Source organism: Aquila chrysaetos, chromosome 13 (assembly GCF_900496995.4).
Source record: "Aquila chrysaetos chrysaetos chromosome 13, bAquChr1.4, whole genome shotgun sequence".
Classification (NCBI taxonomy): domain Eukaryota; kingdom Metazoa; phylum Chordata; class Aves; order Accipitriformes; family Accipitridae; genus Aquila; species Aquila chrysaetos.
Genome location: NC_044016.1, coordinates 5,965,503 through 5,989,584, shown reverse-complemented (window position 1 = coordinate 5,989,584; position 24,082 = coordinate 5,965,503). Strand labels below are relative to the sequence as shown.

The 24,082-nt window shown below is 52.0% G+C and overlaps 1 protein-coding gene across 1 annotated transcript in view; it reads right to left on the bottom strand.

Moving 5' to 3' along the window:
- Nucleotides 1–219: 219 nt before the first annotated feature.
- Nucleotides 220–24,082, bottom strand: part of ITPKB (inositol-trisphosphate 3-kinase B) — a 69,724-nt gene continuing 45,861 nt past the window's right edge. Inside the window, exons 2-7 of the mRNA XM_030035628.1 lie at nucleotides 16,736–16,835; nucleotides 15,890–16,103; nucleotides 12,534–12,738; nucleotides 7,035–7,136; nucleotides 5,426–5,497; nucleotides 220–2,690 (exon numbers count right to left, since the gene is read on the bottom strand). Coding sequence (XP_029891488.1) covers nucleotides 2,475–2,690; nucleotides 5,426–5,497; nucleotides 7,035–7,136; nucleotides 12,534–12,738; nucleotides 15,890–16,103; nucleotides 16,736–16,835 — 909 coding nt within the window. The 3' untranslated portion in view covers nucleotides 220–2,474. The remainder of the gene's footprint in view (nucleotides 2,691–5,425; nucleotides 5,498–7,034; nucleotides 7,137–12,533; nucleotides 12,739–15,889; nucleotides 16,104–16,735; nucleotides 16,836–24,082) is intronic.

Genomic DNA, 24,082 nt, shown 5'->3' with positions numbered 1-24,082 from the left:
CTCCCTGCAAAGCCAGCTCCTGTTTGTCAGGATCCGTCCCCAGCGCAGGGTCCTTCCCTACTCTTGCTTTTATGCAGCGCTGCTCCCAGCATGTGCTGGGGTAACCAAAGCTGGAGCTTGATTCCCCCCAAAATCAGCATGGACACGAAAAGCCGGCTCCTGGGTTGTTCCCAGGCTGCCGTAAGCTGCACGGGGCAGACACAGACCGTACACCAGGAGAATGCTTCCCATATGCCTTTATTTGCAAAGTTACAGGATTTTTTTACAGGCACTGTGCGTTGGTGTTTCAGACAGGTTTGATTTTTTTTCTGTATTACCCAATGACCGAGAGGGGTGGTGGGAGTGGGGAAAATCCCTCACAGCAACCGTTCCTCCAGAAAGGCATAAGACATCTGAGAGGAACAACCTGCTTCTTCCGAAGCCATGAAGCAAGGAATCTGGTTTATAAACAGGCTTAAAAAATAATACACATATATAAGAGCAGCTTGAAGCTAAAGTACAGCAATAAGTGGTACATATCTATGCATATCTGTTCATATCCTTTCTCCAAAGCTGGAAAAGGGATGGTTTAAAAATTAAAAACACAGTTTAAAAAAAAAAAAAAAAAGGGATTCCATGCATTAAGTTTTAGTGTTTTGTGCAATTAAAATGGGATGAAAATAAATATAACTTAAAAAAAACCCAACCTTTTCCATGACACTAATGGAACAGAGGCAAGTCTATAAGGCACTTCCACGTGGGCTATTCTAGAAAGCCTGGCAAGGAGCTAAAACAGTGCAACCATTTACAATGGCATCAGATGAGCTAAAGACATCTGTCTGGTGAGATATGAACTGAGAAAAACCTTGGGAGGCTTCAATCCTTGGGAAAGAGGCTGGGGCATGGCTGCAGATGGCTCGATGGCCAACTCCTCCTCCTTATTGCTGCCAGGAGAAAACCTCCCCCACTGAGGGTGCTGGACCCACCGAAGGATGGCAGAGGGGCTCTGGAGCACCGCTCCCAGGAAGCGAGATGAGACGGCGGGTTTGGGGATGGAGCAGGTGAGGGATTCGTGGCTGCCAAGCTCCTGCACCACCTCCTGCGCCGCACGCTCCTTCTGTCCTCGACGTGAGGGACGCCCCGGCTTGCCCTGCGGCCTCCCCTCCCCGCCGTCCTCTCGACGGCTGACCTTTAGCGAGCCAGCTCTGCCACGAGCGAGCCGCTTAGTTCAAATGTTCCAGGAAGTTAAAAAATAGCCTCCGCCCTAAATAGGGAACTGGGTGTTTTTGCAGGAGCGGGAGCGCAGAGGCCGTCCGCACAGCCCGAGCAAACTGGGAAGCCAGAGCCGAAGAGCAGCGGCAGAGTCAGCTAGCTCTGCGGAAAAAGAGGGAAGGCACGGGGACGCCTGACCCCAACTCTGCGTTGCCAAAGACAACTAACCCGGCCACCTCGAGAGCTGCTTGGCTGCTGTAACCCTTCACCACCTGCTGATAAAAATTACAAAGATGCTCCAGGCGGGGAGGTCACCCTGGGCCAGGTGGGGGCATTGGCAGCACTACCCTTACACACGTGCTTGGCTGCTGCCAAAAAGACTGATCAACCTGGATGGCTACTTTAGGTCTCATAGTAGTCCCTTATAAGCTATTGTTCTCTCCCCCAGCCCTGCCCGAAGACTTCATTCTGCATGGAGGGCTGCGGACCCCAGCTAAGGAGGGATGGAAGCAGCTCCTAGCAGGGGAGCTCGATGCGTTACCCACCGTGCCAGTGCACCTAGCACAGGGGATGTGGGTGGGAAGAACCTGGCCATGGTAAATACCTGTGCCTAGCCACATGGCCCCACAGTAGGAGGAAAACCCTCACCCTCCAGTGCCACCTGAAAATAACTGAGCAACCTCTATGGGATGTCTTGAACACAAAGAAAAACCCAAATCTGCCCTTCTAGCATCTCTTAAGGACCCGGCACAGCCAGTTCCCTAGGCTGAAAGGTGCTGGCAAGGACAACTAAAGGGGTCCCACCCCAGTATCCTTCGCTATCCCCATGCCTTGCTCACACACCTGGCTGCCAGAGGGTCCTGGGCACAGCCACTGAGTGTTTTTGGGATAAAGCTACAGATCCCAGTGCAGGGAGAGGCTCCTTCCTCCACCAGCCCTCTTAAAATCAGGCTGCACAAGAGGCAGAAGCACAATAGGCAAAGCACGCGCTTGCCTAAGCAACGCTCCAGGCTGCTCCCGGCCGGCACGGCCGTGTGCTCCCACTGACTCTGCGAAGCCAAGGTTTCAAGTTCAGCTTTTGTTCTGGCAGGTTAGCTCTCTATTTACATGGAGAGGAAAAAAAAGACCAAGACAACCTAAAAAAACCACAACAAAAACACATTAAATAGGGAGAGTATAGCTTTCAAATGGGAAGGGCGAGGGCTGGAAAGTGTCTTGTAGTGCAGTTCAGAAGAGTCAGTCGGGGGCAGGTTGGGGGTAGTGGAAGAGTCAGACGCGCAGCTTTAATGCAAGTCTTCGCTCTGGGACAACTCTGTCAGGATCTGAATGAGGTTGTCCAGCCCCCAGAGGTAGCCGTCCTCTCTGTTCCCTTCCACCCAGGGCACGTTGTGCTGGAGAACTTGTCCCTCCGGCAGTGGGGTGGTTTTCCCAAAGTCAATCATCCAGACTTTGGCCTGTTCCTTCTTGTCATGAATGAAGAGGAGGGAGCTCCCGATTACCTGCAGAGAGGAGAGAGACCAGTTAGTGGTGCTCCTATTGCTCATTCTCAGACAGCTCTGGGGCTTTCAGACACCTTATCTCAGGCTGCATTTGCAAGAGATGATGCTGAGATTTTGCATGAGCAAAAGCAAGCTCTGTGTGCTGCTGGCTGTTTGCACATGCAAATCTGGTATTCAGACAAGCTGATTTACTCACACAAATCCCAGCTCTTGGCAGAAGGAGAGGATCAGAAAAACATGAGCGTGAAAGATAGAGATGTCATTTTGGAAACTGAGTCAAAGTCCTTGGGGAAGGAATGAGATGAATTGTCTCAGCCTTCAGATGGGGATTTTTTTCCAAGGCCGGTTCTTTGTGACTGGCTCGTGCTATTCACACTCACCAGCCCTGAAGACATCACCACAGTGATGGGTAACACTCCATGTACAAGTTAACTTGCAGTGTGCTGCCTGCTACCTGTAACACCGTCCAATTGCACTCAGATTCCCCCTAGAATATCCTCCTGGCTTTCACAGCGCTCTGGGGATGCAAGTTACAGAGGTACATGTGCACAAATTTCCTGTTCCATGAGTTCACTTGGCTGCATCTGCTTTGAAGGGCTCTTTCATATCCTGATTGGCCTTTGGGAAAATCCTGCAGCAAGTACTTGTCTGGGCAAGCCTGGGGAAGCCCACGGTTCATTTGGGAAGGTGACGCACATCACTTCTGACAGGAGAATTCTCAAGGTCTGTCGCAGAGGGACGAGACCCAACGAGCCCAATGCTCACCACCCACAGAGCGGAGAGATGCTCAGCAGGTGGGTACCTCCAGCTCAGCCCCCGGCCCACCCCGCCACGCAGTCCCAGCCAGGCTGCTGCCCAGCAGCAGCTCCACTGTGGCTTCCCAGTGCTTGGGGAACACGTATCAGTGTCAGGCCATTCACCATTGTGCTCTTCTGCCGAATCTGCTCCTCCAGTCAGAAGATTTTAGCAGGCAGTACTACAGAAAAGCACCAACAGGCATGCTTCAGAGCTGTCCCAAATGAAGATTGCTTTCCAAATTATGTCTGATGTGCATGAATTGGTGGATTATGAACTCACTTGCCCTTGTATCACACACGGGGACCTTGGTGACCCGAGCACAACGGCTGTTAGCAGACAGGACGCAGCGTGCTGAGAGCCAGGAGTGCCCCATAAGCTGTGCAGATACATGGAGGAGCACAGCTCTAGGGGCACCCAGCTGGTGTCAGCCCTCCAAAACAGCAGCACTAAACGTTACTGGGGACTCCCATGTCTGTGCTATCAGCAGGGTTTAGTTTGAGGTTTGCCTTTAGACTAGGGTTTTGAATGGGAAGCATGTACTGTTTGCAAAAGCTATTATGAATTTACATTTTTGAGGAGACTTCCTCCTCCAGCACATTGGGAAAACGTCCAAGGTCCAGAGATATGTATTATTTTCCAGAAATGCTTATCTTTAGCTCTTCTCCTTCTAAGCTCTTACAGCCCTCTCTTGGCCAGGACAGAGCATTTTAACCTTAAGGAAAAGCCTTTTGCTGACGTTCTTTGCTCGCCTGTCCTGGGTCGCCGAATTCTCCTGCAGCTCCTCAGAGGAGCCCTGCCCAGTGAGGGCCCCGTGGAGGGACACGCAGAGCTTGGCAGAGCTTCTGCTGTGCTTCGTCTCGAAGTGGGACGGAAAGTCAAAGCTGCTGCTTTTTAATTTTTAAGGAATGGAAACTCCTTTCAAAACCTCCTTGAAAGGCTGTTTTGTTTCTGTGTTTTCAAGCAAAACCCTGGCACTTGGTTTCAGGGAGCATTTTGTTTCCCGTGTTGAACTGACCTGAAACCCTCAGTTTTGACATTTCCCTTCCAATTGCCTTACAGGCGCTGCTGTCAGGAGGCACGGCCCCATGTGCCTCCAGCTCCCGGCAGGACCCTCCGCGTGCAGCCGGAGCCGAGGTGGCTCACGCGGCTCCGGCTGAGGGACAGTGGGATCTCGGAGCTGTGGCTCCTGCTCCCTGTGAGTCGAGGGTTCCTGTGAGGTTCTTTTGCCCGTAGACAACACATGCCAAGGACACGTGCTCTCATGTTTTGTTAAGTAGATGCAATAGCAAATACTTTTTCCCAATGCTAAATCAATAAAATGATTTAATTAAATTATGGAGCATTCCAATTACTGTTGAAATGGCCAAAAAATTTAGTGCTTCCTCTGTTTTCCCACCAGAACTGAATTTTCACTGCAGAAAATGTTGATTTTGTGGACACTCATTTCTGGAGGAAAGTCTTTCCAAGGTTCTTACTGTAGTGCCCCAACCAGCTCAGCAAAGGCAGTTTTGGGATATCTGCAGTTTATGGCTATGTTGAAGCCTTGTTTGATCACATGGAGCAACTAGCAGCCAAATGATACCTGATGCACATTCAGACAGGCATTTCTCTCCAGAAAACCCCTCTACTGTTACCGTAAGGATTTTTCCCAGTCATATAAACCCATAAGCAGCCCAAATTCCTCCTAGATCACTTTTAATCTGTATGAACATTGGTTTTCAGTAGGTTTGAGCCCATGTCAGATACATGAACATTATACCAGTCATCAGCTGTATTTCCACGTAAGTACTAGATAAACAGGGGTAGGAAAATATGGTTATAAGAATAAATTCAAAACTGTAGAAATTTACAGCCTCTGGCTTTGACTTCTCTCCTTGGACGAGCTGTGATTAAACCATTTGCATTTCCAAGCAGACCTATCTAAACGTGAGTATTACCTCATGGCACTTGAAGAACGGGGACGTCTCCAGCGTAGCGCGGATACCCTTCAACCGGTTAAGGTAACTGTTCTGGAATTAAAAAAAAACCAAAAAACCCAAGATGTCAGCACTGCAGGAAGCCTACATAAAAACTGCTGCATGGGGCAGACAGGAAAGTCATCCCTCCCAGCATCATTTCCATGATACCACGTTTGCGTGGAGAGATGCCAGGGGCGTCCCTCAGCTGCTCTGCACTCAGCATCCTCCCACAGACCTGTCCACTGGGAGGGGTGTCCCCTCTTTTTTGGGATCCACTTATCCTTTTGGCCTCTACAGCATCCTGTGAGCTCCTGTGGCTTCCACAACTTCGTGAGAGCATTTGCTTTTGCTGAACCAGTGCTTTCTGCAGACTTTCACCACTGCATCCATGGCACTTCCGAGGAGGGAACAGCTAATTCAGCAGCTGCTGCTTGTGCATGCACAGCCAGGCTGCTTTTTTCTCTCACCTGCACTCTTTTTATCACTCAGTCAGTCAAGCATCGTGAGACAACTTCTGTAACTCTGTATCAGCACTTCTGCAAAGTTGGTACCATAGGTGGAAGGGCTTTCACACTAGTCAGCACGCAGGTCAAGACCCACATGCCTGTTCCAGCGTCCCTGCAAATTGCTGGAAGGAACTAAATGTTCTCAGGGGGACCCTTTGATAATTTCATTTTGAGGTTTAGATAGAAAGACTAAGCACAGGAACATGCACAGCAGGTGTCTGGGCACTATAGTACACCTAAATTTTCACACTTTGACTGCGTGGGGAGATGTGGGGGTCGCTGTATTGCAATGGTTTGGCCAAGGAGCCCCATCCAAAGCCAGGGCATGATGGTGTGAGTGTGCTCCAAGCTCTTTGGGGATGAAATGCAGCCAGGAAACTTCATTGTCAGATCCGGCAATGATCCCTGGGTAACTCTTGTCAAAGCGAACGTGCCAGTTTGAAGGAGGCAGTGACAAGGGCCACTCCAGCTGGAGCCTTGCATTTGTAGGCTTCACATAGTACAGCTTAAAATGGGACCGCTTTGTCAAATAGGATATTTGACACGGTGTAAATTGTTTACAGTAACATCTCTTATTGTCTTGGCAACATAGAGGAACTTAGAAAATGCCGACGGTGGCTTGCCCATGCAAAGGGCACCTGGTGCAGGCAGGGGGATGCCCTGGCCACCCGTCCTGTAAGAGAGTGTGGGGCAGCCCACTGTGCCAGGGTGGGAGCCCCCACTGCTCGTGCCATCACATACTGGGGTAAAGAGCGGGCCCGGAGGCTGCCGTCAGCCCCAGGGACAAGGGGGCTGAGCATGGTTGTGCCTCTGCAGCAAGTTTTGGGGCCAACCCTTGAGCATCCTCAGCAGACTTGGACCTGGCCTGAGAAGTGCTGCTGCAGCAAACGTGTCCCCTCCCAGCCCTCCGCTGCTCTCCTCTCACCCCTATACCAGGATGGCATTTCTCTCTGCCATTTTTCCTGCTTTTTTAAGAGAGATTGCTCAGGCTGCAGCCCCTCAGGGCAGGGAGCTGATGAGCCAAGGGCAGCCCCCACCAGAGGAGCCCTCTCCCGGCAGCCCCCCCAGCATCCCCCACTCACCAAAACGTTGCGGTTTCCTCTGGTGAACTCCCTGAAGGCCTCCGTGACTTGTTCCTTTGTCCGTGTCTTCTTGAAGTCCCGGTTCACAGTGCCGTCCTCTTTCTTGAAAAGAAGGGATAGTGGTAAGCAGGATAGGGATGGAGGCAGGGCAAGGACGGGTGTTTCAGCTGCCAAGCATGTCCCCGAGTAGGATGCGACCAGCTTTTTTTGGCAGCTGAAGGACCTGTCTATGGAGGACGGGTGAGAAGAGGTAGCAGGTCTCTGCCTTGCACATCCCAAACCATCCCACAGCTCCACTGCTTTGCCCCCTAATGCAATCGGCAAGTCTCCACCACCACGTAGTTGCTGAGGTCACCAGCAATGTGGACGAGCTACCTCTCGTGGACCGGGCGCTCAATGCCCACCAGTGGCTGGAGACCACCTGTTCCTGGCCACACCGTGCCCGAATGGCTTCTCATCACTGCTGTGGCGGATCACAGGCACTGACACCAGTCTCGGGGTGCACCCCTGCTTCGGGAGGAAAGCAGAGCACGACCGTGGCAGGACACAACTGAGTGTGGACAGAGACAACATCTCAGAAGCAGGCACAAAAACCCCTCCGCACAAAGTCCTCCACAAACCACTGAAACAAGGAGATGAAGGCAAGGAGCGAGGCCCACAGCTGTCTTGCCTCTCTAGTCCTTTGATAGCCCATGGATTGCAAACCCTCAAAAGCAGCAGCCTGGCACCAAGACGCAGCGAGCAGCCTTGTGCTCTCCTCCGCCTCTTCCCCAGAGGCACGTCCCTGCTTGGCCCGCGGCAGGGATGGCGTGGCTTTGTCTGCCGTGGGGATGGCACGCAGCCCTGACCCAGAGGCTCCCGGCTGAACCCCTGGGCAGCTTTGTAGGTCACTCGCCATTTCCCCACTACTGCTGGGGCTCTGATTTTCAGATCAGCACATTTCATTGTCCGGAGCAGCTGTGGGTCGGGCCGGCAGTGCTCGCTTCCTGGATACAGGGGCTATTTTAAACCACACATGCTCATGCTCACAGCTCCGCTTGCAGAGCTCCATCTCACTGCTCTGGACAGCTCGTTTGCATACAATAGAGTGAAGGGACAGAGGCCAAAAAGACATCCTGTGGGCTGGGGAAGATGAAGTAAGGATGAAGAAGCAGAGCAGAGGCTGGGGAAGGAAGAGAGCACAATGAAATCACCTGCCCCAGAGATTTATGTGCCCTGGCAGGACTTTGAGACCCATCCAGGTAAGTGCCCTGGGATGGGGCCACATGCATGCGCCTGGAAGAGGGCTGGCCATGGGAACAGTGGCCAGTCCAGCCTGGGGAAAGGCCAAGCGCCCAGGCTGCAGATAGCTGGGCAAGGCAAGCCCAGTACCAAACCCACACCTGATGTGCTGTTTGGGATGAATCACACAGCACACTTCCAACTTCCAGCTTGTGTTTTGTGCAAGTGTTAACAAAGGCGATAATGAAAGCGACGTGTGAAAGGTCTCAGTCTCCAGGAAAAACTTTGTTTGTACGAGGTGCAACCAATGCACCCAGCTTCAAACCACCCTGGACCCAGCCTGACCACTACACTGCCACAGGGCATAAAAGCAAGGCTAATGGCTGCGAGAGCACACATCAGCAGGGGCCAAGGACATCCTTCTCGCTGGAGACCTCCCTGCCGTAGCACCCATCCTGCCGATGGACCGAACAGAGCCAGGGTCTCTGCTTTCAGCTGTGTCTCATGAGGCAGCAGCAGCACGAGCAGGAGGCCTCGCCAAGGGTGCTCTTGTGGCACGTGTGGAATATATAGGGGAAGGGTGCTACACCGCTATACATCCATCACGTGAGCCCTGACGTGGCAGTTCAGAAATCAACCCACCCTCTCCCCGGAGGACAATAGATATCAATTTGGAGAAGTGCCACAGCACTAATTTCACATGTAAAGAGCAGAACTTTCCACAAAGCATCCAAGAAAGGAGATGGACTTCTAAGTGCTCCTAAAAATAAATGAAAACCACAGATGGCCTTTCAAGATAAGGCAATCTAGGCTTCAGGAAAGTCAAACAGCCTATCTGTAGTGCTGATCCCATCATTACACGGCTCCCGCAGTTTCCTTGCGCAGCCAGACGCTCCTGCCATGGGGCTGACAACTGCCATGACATTTACAGGTGTCGAAGCCCCAAGGGGGCTGGCTTCCACGCAGCAGAAATGTGAGGGGGGCTGATAAGGGCTATCACAACCTCCGCCCCATCAGCGATTCCAGTTTGCGCTGGCGTCACTGGGGCAGGGTTCGGGTCAGCCGGCTCTCCTTCTGGCACTGTGTCCGGCCTCAGATGGGGATCGTGAGCTGCCCATCTTGGGAAAGTCAGGTGAAGGCTTTCAGGGCTTGCTCTAGGACCCCGCAAACATCCCAGCCCTGTGGAATGTCATCCCACCATGGCCTTGCTGCAGGCAATGGTGAGTGACTCTTGGACCAGAGCAGGAGCTCAGGAGTGACGCTTCTTGCAATGAGCTCCAGTAAGCTTCAACTGGGTCACCAGGGATCACTTGTATTACTTTTAGCATGGTAATTTTATTAATAGCTACTGTTTCTAGCAGTTTCAAGGTACTCCAGAAAGTTAGATGAGTGTCATTATCTCCTGTTGCAGAGGAAAATTTCCGTTTTAAAGAGGAAGAACCGGATCCTCGAGGCCACCTGGGAAAGCAAGTGCTCAGCCAGGAAAGGGTCCCCATCCTCATTCCCAACCCTGAGCTGCCTGTTCACCTCACCTGCCTGCGCTGTCCCAAAGGTTACCGCTGCTCCTCTCCTTCCCCTGTGCCCCCTTCCAGCCCACACGCCCAGGGCCAAATCCTGCCCTTCCCTTGCACGGCAAGGCGCTCTCCTGTATCAGCCTCCAGCCATGAGCAAGGAGCGGGGCAGATTCACCCCTGCTCTTCCCAGGTAAGCATCCGCAGCAGAAAAGAAACCATGGGGGGACTTGTCATTAGATAGCATTTTCCTGGATTTTCCTCTGAGGGCTCAGTAGCAGCTCAAAGCACTGAAGGTGCTTTCCCTAATGCGGAGACTCGACCTCAGAAATAGGGCAAATACAGGGATACGGCACAGCACAACCAGGTCTACAGCCCTGCTGGAAAAAAAGCCAGCCGGGAACCAGCATGAACTGTTAATGCTGTAGCTTAGGGGAAAATAATGCAGAAGCTGAGGGATTTAAGGAGAATTATAGTAATTAGAGCCTTGATCGAATTAGTCAGCCCTTAGCAGCAGCAGGATTACTCCTGGAGGCCAGCACTTCTCAACATTTTTCAATTAAAGGGCTGCCTCACCTCTTTGAAAAAAATCCACAGCTCACATTGCGCAGCAGCTCACTTACGGTCGGCTAAACCAGGAGCAACTCTCACCACTCCTTTATGGCTTTTATTTCCCTCCACAGTGTTTTTTTGGCCTGTGTGGGAATATGATTTGGTTTGTTTTTTGGGTTTTTTTTTTTGTTTTTTTTTTTTTTACATTTTTCATTTCAAGCGGTTCAATATGACCTGCTTTTGCCATAAAGCCCCCTAAAGGTCCCCAGATCACAGGCTGAGAAGCACCGCTGGAGGCCAAGGATATATCATGTTGGACTATAAATAGGCAGATATTCCTGATTATAGCAAGAAAGCAGGGAGAAGAAACAGTGCATGGGAGCTTTGGTCCCAACTGGCCCACTCCTTTTTTTATATAGCCTCAGGTTTATAATAAGCACCAGCAAAACAACAGCAATGGGAACTAGGCAAAGGGTTGTCCCGAGCCAGAGCAGCTCACAGCGTGCTTGCGGGTGCCCAGGGCAGAAAAGGGTCTTTGGGAGAGCTGGGGAGATCAGGGAAGAGCTGCATGAGCAGGCAAGTGCCCTGACCCAATGTAGGGCACCACAGAAAGCTGCTGTGGGGGACCATGACCAGCAGCATCCCAGGCAGGGGCACAGGAGCCTTGCATTGCTTGCCAGAAAACTCTTGAAGGGGTTCAGCCCGAGGGCTGCTCCTTGGGTTTCTGAGAGTGGTTGAGTTAGAGATAAATGCACTGTCCTCTGCTGCCCATGAAACAGTTCAATGAAGAAGGTGCCCTCCTCCCTACGTGCAACATGCTCTGCTGGGCTTCCCACAGCCCAGGGACTTTGTCCTGCACCGTGGGACAGGCAAGTCCCTTCCCACCGGAGGTTTGGTATGTGGGTAATCAGAAGTAGCGGCTCTGAGTGACCCACTCCTGATGATCACCTTTTAAACCCGTGGTCTAACACCTGCATTTGTTTGTTGTTTGACTGGCAAGGTGAAGGGGAACACTACCAGGAAAGTCTACAAAATCTGATGTAAAGGCTTTTTCAGGGAACGGCTTCATTTGTTTTAATTCTATCATTTTGACACCACTATCTCCAATCAGGAGAGGAGAGGTGCAGGAGTTTAAGGCCACAGAGACCCAGACGGGCATTCTGGGAGAATCCTGCCCAACTCAGAGAGGAGAAAAATGATCTGTGATCAAGAGAAAGAAATTCCTCCAACCAAGATATATGTAGAAATCGAGCCATCATTTCTGCTAAGAGTGAGCAGCTGCCCTGAGCTACCGCCTGGGCCCCCAGCTGTGCCCCAAGCCTGAATTACTGCAGGCATGACTTGACTGAGCTCCCCTCAGCTGCCAAGCCAACACCATGTCCAGGCACGCGATGAAATGCTTAGCTCAAGTGTGATATTACCTTTAATTCATGTTGGCTGGCTATCAAAAGGCATATGCCATTGCTAATGTTCATGCAAGTCTTCTATCACTAATACAACTGCTCTGCGGCTACAGATCTAACTCTGTTCAAGTGCTATCCCAGACATCTCTCTCACCTCAAAGTCTGCTTGCCAGGAGAAAAACTCCTGGACTGGCTCATCTAATGGGGACACAAGAGCATCCCAGCAGGTATCTCCAGAAATGTGAGCATTAGCTCTGAGCAAGCACAGTTAACAGGTTACACACGCATGCAGGTGCCAGCAGAAAGTACTGCTGCTTGTGTTCGCCCCATTCATAGTGCTCTGTTACTGAATTTTTCCACACAGGGATGTAAATACAGGCTCCTCACCAACTGCAGCTAACCTCACAGCTCCAAACATGGATCAGCACATGTTCAAGCTGGGATTTGGATTAATGGCTCAGCCTAGCGGCACAGCAGTGTCAAAAGCAAACAACTAATTTGAGACTTCAAGTTAGAGAATGGCACTTTGCATTTCATACTCAGGGAAATCAACCAAGCAGCTGATTTAATGAGATTATGGCTAAAACTGTCCTCTTGCATTGATGCCCTGAGCTCAGCTGTGCTCTCAGAAGAGCAGCACTGCCCTGAGCCAGGTGCCTGACAAGGGTGGTTTGGCTGCAGGGACCAGGGATGTCCTGATGTGACACGGTCTCGCCACCAGTCTGCTGTGTGTGCCTCTGAGGGAGTGAGTTTGGTTACCAAACGCTCCCAGCAGCAGTTCCCCCTGCTGTGCACGCCTGGAGCAGCCTCACCTTTATCCCCTCAATCCTGAAGCCCAGCGTGGCGGTTGAGCTGATGGTCTCCCTCCACTGCATGTAGCGGGGCTTGGTTACTGCCCGTAGCACGTTCTCCTCCTCAGTGGGAGCATCGGGGTCCACCTCGATCATCTTCTGGTACATGTCCTTCCTCAGGCTCGGCTTCTTCCGCGCCTTTATCAGCTCCTCCTCCAAGTATGTCCTGCAAGGAGTGAGGGCGGAGGACATTAGCAGGGCCACAGTGCTACCACGCAAGGTAGCGTATACCCACAGACAACCCTTATCCCAAAATTGGGCCTACCCATGATATCTGATCCCTACGGAGTAGGGCAGCATAGGAAATGATGGAGCAAGCCTCATTGCAGGTGAATTGATCCTGAGTTAATTAGCACCCCATCATCAACACCTGATAGCTTTTCAGTTCATTAAGGAACCACAACCAGTTTGGCAATAACAAGGGAGGTTATTTCTTGCAGGTCCTTATGGTGTTGCTGCTGCCACCACCCCTTGGTCCTGGGGGTCTGTTTCCCAATGCTCAGCAAACCTGAGCAGTGACTTAGCGGCTCTGACAAACTAAACATGGCTTTCAAGATGTGCCCAGGAAACTGCCCACGTGCTCTGGGACCTGGCTGAGTTGAAGGCAAGAGGGAGATTGCTGCATACCAGCCCTCGGTGTTAGCTGCTGCTCCCTCCGAGGTTTGGCCAACGTGGGTGGCTGCTGCTCCCTCCTGCCCTTCTGCAGAGCTGGGCATGGTTAGTGGGAGGTGTAGAGCAGTTTGGATTTGGGGGAAGGAGGAGGGCAGCTGCTGCTCCTGTGCCTCTCCTGTGCTTTCCCATCACCTCACCCTGTGCACCATGAGAGCTGTGCCTTGCAGGCTGCTAAACAGGGTGTTTTCACAGAGGGCTGTTTTGCTGCTGCTGATTTTGCCCTGTATAGGCCTGTTTTAAGTGGACTATCTAGCTGAAGTTTCCTGTACAGGACGGAGCAGGGGGAGGGATGCAGCCTTGGCCAGGTGCTTACTGTCCCCCCAGGACCACGGGGTGCAGCCAGGGTGGGGGAATGGGGGAAGGAGGATGGAGGGTGCAGAGGAACGTGCAAAGACCTTGGTTTTATGCATCCTTCAGAGGAGCACCACTCTGTGCCAGAGCACACTGGTGGAGAACTTCTGCACTCCGGCATGCGGAAAACTATCATCCACAAAATAATACTTCCTGCAGCAGTAATAAACCACTATGTAACTCCTCTTGTGGCTCCCAAACCTGCCCCAGCTCAGCCCAGCAAGTGCCCAGGCTCTCTCCAAGCAACTCGCCAAGCCAGGTGAGATGTCCCAGCAAAACCACACAGGAATGACCCTATCTGTCACCTCCTTCCCCCCAAATCCAAACTGCTCTACACCTCCCATTAGCCATGACCAGCTCTGTAGAGGGGCTGAGTCCTCTCCTCATGTCCCTCGAGCCAAAATCCCAGCACTGAGTGTGCAGTTCACTGCCAGAACCAAGCAAAACGCACGGGGAGGATGCTAGGCAGACTGCGTGGAACGGTCTTCCTGTGTTTCCCACAGGTTTAGCAAGGCAGACTGGTGTCTTTTCTCTGGGCAGGCATATGATCACTCAGCAGACACCCCCAGAGCATCAGCCCCTTTGAAAAACACTGCAGATAAAAGCAATGAAAGGCTTTAGCTGAGATCACCAAACCCATGATTTTTGGGCAGACAGAATAAAATAGCAGCATAAAGCAGTGGCATGCTCAGAAGTGCTGCTGAGAAAGCTAGATTTCCTTTTGATGAGAATGACAGATCGTCTGTGTTCGTGGTTCGGTCCCCCCACATCGCTCCGGGCTTGAACCATTACCAGGGCTTAAGAAAGACAAAGTTTTGTTTAGGGGTGACTGCAGGAGGCTGCTGCATCCCAAAGCCGGGTTGGCAGGAAAAAAACAAACCTGTATCTGCCTGGCAGCAAGCTGCTGGCTCAGAGGACAGGTTTAATAGCCTTGAGGTTTAGTTCATCTGCCAGAGCCTCTCCTGCCCGGCCATGGGGATGCCCCACTCCCCAACATTAGCCCAAGTCACCCTCCCTCACCAGCTCCTCCCACAGCACCATCTTATTTAATGATGATGATGCCCAACACATTTGCTCCCTTGCCTGTTCTGCCTGTCTTAGCTCCAAAAACCCAGTTGCACAAATCACCCAACCTGTGATTTGTGCGCAGGAGGCCTTCCTCCTCCCAGAGGCAGCTGCAGGACCACCCGGGCAGCATGACCAGCAGGTCTTCTTCTGGTGGTTGTCATCTCTGGGTCCAGAGCGGGTCCCATCTCTGTCCCACGGCAGCACAGTGTGTGTCCGCCAGGGCCACGTGGCTGCGCCGGGGCCCCCTGCCCTTCTCTCCACCCCTCCGGTGGAAAGTATTCCTCGCCTCTTCCCTGCCGACAGCCCGACACGCCAGTTCGAGTTTCACATCGGGAGTTCAGGAGGGGAAAAAAAAGATTCCTCCCTCCCACAGAAACCATCAGCTTTTCCAGCAGCGCAAGCATCTCCACTGCGTCTGGGCTGCACCTTAGCCAGCGAGGGGGGTCTCAACCCACCCTGACACCAGCCTGCAGCAGACCCAGGGCCGAGCGGTGGCCCGAGGCTGCTCCAAAACTGGCAGCCGCCTAGGGTCACCAGCCCTGCTCCCATTTGCTCCGGGACACCCTCTCAGCTGTGGAGTCGCTAGCTCAAAAACTGCTGCTGGCCAAGTGGCTGCAGCCTGGGATCTTGGCATATCTGTAGATGGTTCTTGAGGAGGACACGGGTAATGTTGCTCATCTGTTAGGAAACATTTCAAGAGCTTTGCATGAAAGGCACTTAACTACTTAGCACACACATTTTATCCCTCAAGTGTGCATGGAAGCAAAGAGTGAGCAGAGGGAAAGTTTCTCACTCACCGAAGCTGTGCCATTCAAGTGCCTTTATTTCACTTCTCTGGCACCCTGGGCAGGATCTCCCACACCTTTTGCTCCCTGCCCCTTGGCTGTGTCCAGCTGCAGCAGTGAGAGGCAGGTTGCCATCCTCCTAAAAGCTACTGTGCCATTCTAGTGTACCCAAACCCAAATAGAGTGCTGTCCCCTCCACTGCACCGAACCACTTTCCCAGCACACGCAACAGTCAACAAGCAGAGTAGGAAAGAGCCTAGTGTGTCCTTCCTGTACCCAGGCTTCCCCGTGGCGCTCTCCTCACGCTGTTGGCTTAGCTTTTCCTGAAGACAGGTGAGCCTGGTGTTCTCACTTGTGTGTTTCGGAGGGTTTTACCCAGGAAATGCATTTGCTTTGAGTATCCCATCATAAAACTCAAACAACGTCCCCAAAGTCACTCACCTGACCCCCATTTTGCAGTCCATAACGCAGGGGGAGTCAAATTCAGCCAGCAGATCTTCCATCTGGTTGTATCGCTCCCCGTCTTTCACAACGTCGCCGTGGTAGGCAGGAACATAGGGCTTCAGGACATCGTTCATCAGGCGGTCCAGGCAGCGCTGCTCCGATTCACAGTGCTTCTTCAGTATCCTGCCGTTGGCTGCTGCCTTGAAACTACCTGAGGGTGACAAGGGACAACGTGGCACTTGTTTTGGATGGGGGATGATGCTGTGCCTTCCCAAAACAAGAAGGGCAGCCCAACACCTTGGAAGCATCTCCGTTTACACCTGCACCCGAAAGAGTCCCTGCAGGCTGGGACTTGCAAGCTCAGGCTGCCAGATTCACATGTAGTGTCAGAGGTTTATGACCAGCAATGTCACACCTTAAACAGGGCAGAGACCTGCTTTGCAGCACCCAATACATTTGCTTCACAGCCTCTGTGTACTTCATGGTAAGCTCACACCTTTGACTCTAGGCTCATGCGTGGGGCATCTTTGTGCTGGGCAGCATCACCTGCTTTGCTGTGGATCAGCAAGAGGGCTTGGGTCTCACCCAAAGGACTCAGCTTTCTGCTGCTTGTGAAAAAGTGGCAGTAATACCGCTGGCCCTGGGACACTGAAAGCACAGAGCACTGCACCTTCACGTCACCCTCCCTAGCATTTAGGGAAGTCACTCTCCTGGGCTAGAGATGTGGGAGCTGAAATCTGTGACGTCCATGCAGCAGTCAGAAGCAATTCTGGCCAACAAAGCCCATTAACCTGAGATAACAAAGAGCCTTTCCACCACTCTGCCCCTCCCCATGCTCCGTACCTGCATGTCCCGCTAGCTGGATCCAAGGGTACTTCTTCTTGAAAGACATCACAAATGGGGACCAGTGCACCATATTCTTGATCTTCCGCCATGATTTGCTCTAAGGGAGAAAAATATCATGAAGGTGAATGCAATGTTTTAAGCTTTTACTGTCCGTAAAGTCACTTCAGGCAGCACGCAGCTGTTTTGGACAGGCGAGGAGGCACCGGAGCCAGCGCAGGATGGAAGCAAACAGAGAATCTGCTCTTGTCCCATTGCCCTGTGCCAAGCCAGAGCTGCTGGGCTTCGACTCTATGTTCAAAAATCACGAGTAACTTCACTAAAGTGGATAGCGTTACAGCGTTGTTCCAGTTGGCTGCTTCTGCTGCAGAGGGCTCAGCCATCCGCATTACCTTGTCTCTGCTCCCCGCATCCCTCTGCAGAAGCAGCAGGGACATTAACCCATCCTTGGGTACCGCATTAGATCATGGCAGATGGAGCAGGGAAGGGAGCCCAGGATTTCTACCTGGCCACAAAACTCAACTCCAGCTCCCACGGGGAATAAGAGACGCTCACACAAGTGCGCATAGGCTCACTGCCTGGCTTTTGTTCCCCACTGAAAGGCAGCTGCTTTGTCCATTAAGCTGGCAACCCGCATGCAGCTGATCCGCCTGCTTTGGCCCATCCATAACTACATTTTAGAGAACAATTCCCTTCTGACATGTTGTGTTTCTCGCCAGATAGATCGCACAAAACTATTTACATGACTGTAATGAGGGTTGTCGGGCATATGAAAGCCTCTTTCGAAGGCTCTTTCCTGAGACAGTTTTTCCCTGGATTGTGCTGGGGAGCATGCCGCCATTAAAAGGCAGGGGGACGACTTCTTATCTTGGCCCCAGAAGGCGATGGCACAAACAAATCAGGCGAACAATATACAACGGTGACAATGGAAAAATGCCTTCTTGCAGGAGCTGGGACAAACAGACGGCATAGTCCTGGCTGCTCCGAGCTACTGGGTTCAGCCGGAAGCCCACAGATAAATTATCCTCATTTGCTCTGCTCTGAAGGCATGGGAGGGAGCCTTCCAGAAAGCCCAAGTAATCTCTTCCTCGTGTTTGGAGAACCGGCCCTTGTTCCAGTAACGCTTCACAGACAGGCGGGGAAGAGCCAGCAGCCCCGACTTGCAGTTTGGATACTTGTCCGGGGTGAACTCACAGCACAGGAATCTGTGCTGGGAACTGCTGACATGTTTAAATGGCGAGGAAGAAGCCAGACAAAGATGTTAGTGTCTAAAGCGTGGAAATTACATCGGGTTACCCCTGCGCCGGGCACCAGCCCTGCCGGGGAGCATGGAGATGCAGGGGCTGCCCACGCTGTGGGGACCAGGGGTGGGAGAGGGGAAGAAGAAATGTCCTTCCTCACCTCCCAGCCCGGGAGGAACAGGGTGGCCTTTCCCTGGATGACTGCCCGTGGCCGGGAGCATCCCGGCGCACCCTGGCACTGGTACAGCAGTGCAGGAGTTTGGCAAGCAGCTGCCCAAGCGCGGGGTGACACCGGGCATCCCCTTCGCCCAGGCTCCTCTGCGCCGCGGGTTTGCTCTGCCGCCCGGCTTGCTTGCTTTGGCAGGGGGGTCGGGCAGTTCCCTACCTGACATGAGGATGAATGTTTTTATTTCCAAACAGAGTGCCAGAACTTGTGCGCTTTAGCTGTTCTTTGTTCTCCTTTTGGCAGAGAGCGGGAGGGAAGTGTGTGGGGGGGGTGTCCCCTCCTTTTGTTTTTAAAATAGTAACATCAAGTCCCGGCTGATGTCATGAAAAAAAGGGGAAAGAAAAAGTCTCCGAGGGAGTCTGGACTCCAGAGGAGTGTGACCCACCTCCTCTAAAACAAGGAGAAGGAGTCCTCCCCCACTTACAGCACAGCATCATAAGTCACTCAGTCCCAGGAAACACGCCAAGGCAACGCGCCTTCCCAAGCCAAGATTTTATTTTTCAGTGGTTAGAGCTTTATAGCTAAAACCTTGAGGTACTTCAAAGCACAGGCAGAATGAAAGCAAGCGGCCTCTGAAGCAGGGCAAGCCACCTCGGCTTCCCCCTCCCGGGGCTTTCCCAGGAGCAATGTGCTCTGCTCCAGCACTGCTCCCAGCGCAGGGTAATGGCCCTGAGTCCCCCAGAGACACAAAACACCACAACAACCTTTCTGCTGAGCTCAACAAGACAGAAAGCAAGGCACTGAGCACACCCGCATGAAGAACAGGTAGCACATCCCCATCCCTTTACACCAGAGGGAAATGTTTTCATCCAGGCACAACCAGGTTTCGGGTGGCCAGGCATTTCCAACCCAGATTTTAAGGACTTGTTTTATGGAGAGGCTTGAGGCGGCTTCAACCATCTCAAGTCAATCCCAGCTTGCTGGAAATAGACTGTGAGGAAAGCTGTCGCTGCCGCAGGGGTCACTGGCAATTCTGCTTCATGCAGCCTCTTCCCCCTGGCTTCACGGGGGCAACCATGTGGGCACTTGCAGGAGAGAGGAGGGACTGTCCCCTTTGCAATTCCTTCAGGAGTCATCGGATTTTTGTTTTAAGCCCGAGCTCCCTCCCAGTGTTATGAGGGAAAGTTTGCTTCATCAAAAGGAAGCTGTCCTGTGCCCTCAGCCCATCGCGTGTTACTGACCAGTATGCGCAGCTCATTTTGCAGAGCAGCCTGCTGGGTCCAATTTTTTTGGGGGTTGTATGTATCTATAAAAAATGTCTGGTCGCTCTGTCGTGGGAGTGCTCAAAAGGCAGTGAATTTTGCAAGGAGCAGCTCCCCTAGTAAATCAGCAGCTGCATGACTTCATCTGCCTGCTCTCTGGGGCTGCCGACCTGCTGCAGAGGAGAGACAGAGGCTAGACCATGGAGGAGCGACAGTGGCCAATGCCCCCAGCGATCCTGCCACCCCCTTATGCCTGAAGATAACGGAATTCTCCCCAGGCAGAATGTCATCCTTCGTACTCTCCCTACAGCTTCAAGAGAGATGTTATGTGGCTGTGAACCATCGGCAGGGTCCTTCACAGCCACTGGGGATGGCTGAGAGCTTCCAGCAAGAGGTCTGCGTTTATTCAAACACCGGCATGAGTTCAGACAACTCAAAGCTGATGGCTTGGGATCCCGGTCATGCCAACCCCCATGTCAAGCTCCTGCAACTGGCCATGGAAAATCACAGCCATGAGGTTCACACCACTCCAGTTTGACTCCACGGCCACGTGCAGAAAACAGCCCCTCTGCACTCAGCGGGCTGCTGCCTCCCCACCCTGCCCAGCACTGTTAATACACAAAAGGAGTATTAAAGCTATTTACAGTAAAGAAATCTTCTTTAACCCAGCCTATCGGGAACCATAAGGGCATCGCCTCCAGGCTCTTCTGTAACTTTTGGTTTATATTTCAAGGAGTTATTTGTGCACAGGACCAGGAGCACAGGTGCAGCTGTACGTACACGGAAGGGTTACCTGCGATAACTCCCTGGACTCAGACTAAAGGATTTTTCACCATACTGGAAAAAATAGCTTTGCAGGTGGCTTTACCAAGTGATGCTGGTGAAGGGCAGATACATGCTCTTCTTGTTTGCCTGCAAGGAAATGAGCACGCAGGTTGTCACGCTGAAAGCTGAGCACGCTTCCAACCCATTTGCATGATCAAACCCCGCGCCTGCCTGTGGCACCCTGCTCTCCCCCAAATCCAGCTCTGTGGTTGCTTTCCCTCCCAGAAAACTCACGAAGCCGTGTTGACCGATTGTGCCCTTGCACACACAGCAACAGCATGTAGCCTGTATAAGCAGGGAATATGCACGACGTGTCTGATGCAATTCGACACTTTTTATTTAAAACCTGTTTCGGCATCAGCAAATGCCGACTGATTAGCTGTTAGGTAGCAAATTACTTAGTGATTCTGGAAATATATTTAGTGAGAAGCGGCACCGTTTTCCGTAATCATCTGCCACACAGAAATGAAGCTGAGCAACTGTTAGAACCAACTCTAAAAATGAACTTTCAAGGGTTGCTGCATCACTCAGCTTCTGCCTCTGCCCTCTTACAACTTTTGCTCACCGCAGAGCTCGGTGCCCCGAGCCGGGGGTGGGATACGGGCCAGAGGAGTTAAGCCCTCCCAGCGAGCACCCACAATTGGTCAGTGGGAGAGCAGCGCTGGGAAAACAATTTTATCTGCTGCATGTTTAACTTTACTTATCTGAAGCTTAAAGCAAACTAGGCTTTCCCCATCTGTCAATAGAGCTTCATGTGGAAAGAACAACATAGGAGAATTTAGTGCCAACCCAGAAGGTCAGAGGATATATTGTGTTTAATTAGATTAAACAAAAAGTGACTGATGAGCTCAGTACTCACTGTACATTTTCCCTATAGCATATGGCATTCCTTTAATGTCTGCTTGAAGGAGATGTGCCTTTCTGGGACTGCCTGTTGCCTCCCTTTCCCAGCGCAGATGCTGGTGGAATTTGGCTGGTGTTACTCCCTGTGCACAGAGCCAGCGGGGTGCTCTTCCCTTTCCATGCATTCAGCCAGACAGATAGGCAATAACTGATTTAATTTGCTTAAATTATGGTTTCCTATGTTTTATGGGACCAAATGTTCCTGGAAATAGCAGGAGCTGGACCTGTATTTCAGTGCTTTTTATTAACTAGAGCATGCACCATTAGAGGCAAGATTACGCAGCCAGGGCAGGGATGGGAAAGAGTGGGAGCAGTGTTAAATTAATGATTTTCCCAATTCTGAAAAGAACGTCAGCCCCTTTCTCCCAGGAAGATCAGGAAATAGCCTAGAATCAGAAGAGATGGAGGGAAAACTGTGAGGAGACAGCAGTGTCACCAATGCCCACCACTTCCCCTGGCTTCAGTGGAGTTGCTGCGGCCCAGGGGCTTGCATGAATGACACCCTGGCTTTCCCTTCACTTTGGAGAAAGCCCCGCTCCTGTAGAATGCTGACATCCAACCACCCTCGGTGCTCCTTGCAGAACTGAAACACCCGGGCGGCCGGGCAGCCCCACTGGCACATTCCCGGCTGCCCGCCCCTCGCCAAGCGCAGCGGCTCAGGAGAGGCACCGTGCCAGCCTTGCTCCGTGCCCAGCACCCTCGCTCGCTCCTCGGGTGCTGGGGTGACTCCCCAAACACCCTCCCTTGCAGCTAGAGTGGGTGGGAGGTGCAGCGGGCCCTCTCCACTCTTCGCTTTCACTTCCAGCTCTTCCAAAAGGAGAAGTGCAGCTGCAGTGCTGCGGTGCCGGGGGCCCCTGCGGGAAGGGGCTTTCGGCACAGCTCAGAAGGGCTCCGGGATGTTTCACTCACAAGTAGGAGGGTTGGCGAGTTGCTCTTCGTATCTGGAGCCTTGCTGGTTTAAAAAACAACACGGCGAGCAGCTGAGAAGGGCAAACTTTGCGCCGGAGAGCCCTCTTCTTTAATAACTAAATAAGTGGGGGGAGCGTTTGCCCAGAGAGTTCACTCCGTGTCAGCCTGCTCCGCGGCCACGCACATGCAGCCAAGGAAAAAGAGGCCATTTAGTTTTCCATGTTTAAAAGAATGAATGCGTTTTCTTTTGGTCTCTAAAAAGTAGTTAAGGTTTCCCTAGTGATGATTGTTTCCCTTGACTGGGGAAAAACCTTGTCACTCCAGCCGCGGCAAGGAGGCCAGCTTTGTTCATTGTGCTGGGCGCTAGGCACGGAGGGCAGCGGGGCAGAGCTGGCAGGTACCGTGGGATGCCTCCTCCCGGCGCGTCCTGGCATGTGGGCGACCAAAATGCAGGATCCCGGCCGAATACCCTCCCGTGACGTGCTCCGGAGTGCGATCACTAACGTGGTGCAGAGCTGGGGTTATGCTCTGCTCGGCTTTGCCATCTCTCAGCCCCCTGAACTTCTCCCTCTGTCCAGGCAATAGAAAGAGCCCAGTGACCGCTTCAGCACGCACCAGGCTGTGACCGCTGACCCTGATGCTGGCAGCAAGTGACAGCCCATATTTTACATCATCTTCCTCCTATGCAAACTCCCCTCATCCTCACTGATGCATTTGCTTCTGTACTGCACAATGGCTAAATAGCCATGTTTTGGCCAGAGGAGCAGCTTGCAATGGGAGGGCTTTGGATCAGTGGGCATTTTTTGGTTTAGTCGCGCAAGGCATTCAATAAAAATTTCAGCAGCTCCCCAAAACCTGGCAGAGGCAATGCCAGTCAGGCTCCTTTTGCCGTTGTTCAGCACAGATAAAGTGAGGCCCAACAACAGACCACTCAAGTTGATATAAGGAAATACAGTTTGATGACTGAAAGGCACTCCTGGCTGCCTAGCAATTCTAGTCCAAACCCCTAAGCCCCATTAGAGAAATTATTTTGATGGTTTGGGCATAGAAGTTTCTGCTGGGGCATAGTAGCTTCTGCTACTTTCCAAGGTCTTCATCTCATTTAGAGAGAGAAACAACCCTAATATGTGCATTATTTCTTTTACTTCAGATGCTTTGTTTTTCAGAATAGTCTCATTTTAGCCAGCAAGGATTTTGCCTCTCGCAGGAGAGAAGCCACTCCCCTCTGGCTTTGTGAGGAATGCCCTTTTCCCCAGTGGGACCAGGGAGCAGTCCCACCAAGACCAAAGATCTGGGGTAGAGGGTCATAGAGATAAAGCTACTGCCTTGTCTGCCGTCTGCAAGAGATCAGCATGTGCGATAGAGGAGCCTTGGTAAAAATGCCTGAAAGCCAGGAACATCTGGTGGGATCATCGAAAAAATATTCCAGTGTATTGGAAAAAAAACAGGAGCTTGTTGCAGGCTCCCTCTTCCTGCTTATGATGGAGGCGAGGAGAATTAGAAGCAGCAAAGGCAGATGAGTGAGCAGCAGTCCTTCGGTTTGACCTCCCCTATCACAATGGAAGGAAACGGAGCGGCTGTGGGAGCCAGCTGCACAGAAGTCACCCATCATGTATAAGGACATTTGCAACCTCCTCACCCACAAAGCACAAGCAGAGCACAGCAGCAGCGTGGGATCCACGTCAGTGCCATGCTTAGGGTTAATCGCTACAGAGAGGAGAGGCAGTGTTAGACCTTTCTGTCCAATTTGGCAAAGAAGGAAAGAAGCCGAAAAAGCCTAACTGAGAGTGAAGGTAAAACCTGCACTGGAGCTCAGAGTAACTGAGCCTCAAAGCTATGGTTGTCTCCATGAGGCATTTCTTCCTGATGGAGAGCCTTTACTTCAGTAAAGCTGAAAACCTCCTAATGCAGATCAGCCATAACTGACTTTCCCGTAAAGCTGGTTGAATTATTAATTGCCAGCATTAGACACGTTCAGCCTGCTTTCCTGAGTGGGAACTGATCCAGATCTCTGGAAATGTATTTGTTACTCATTAAGTAC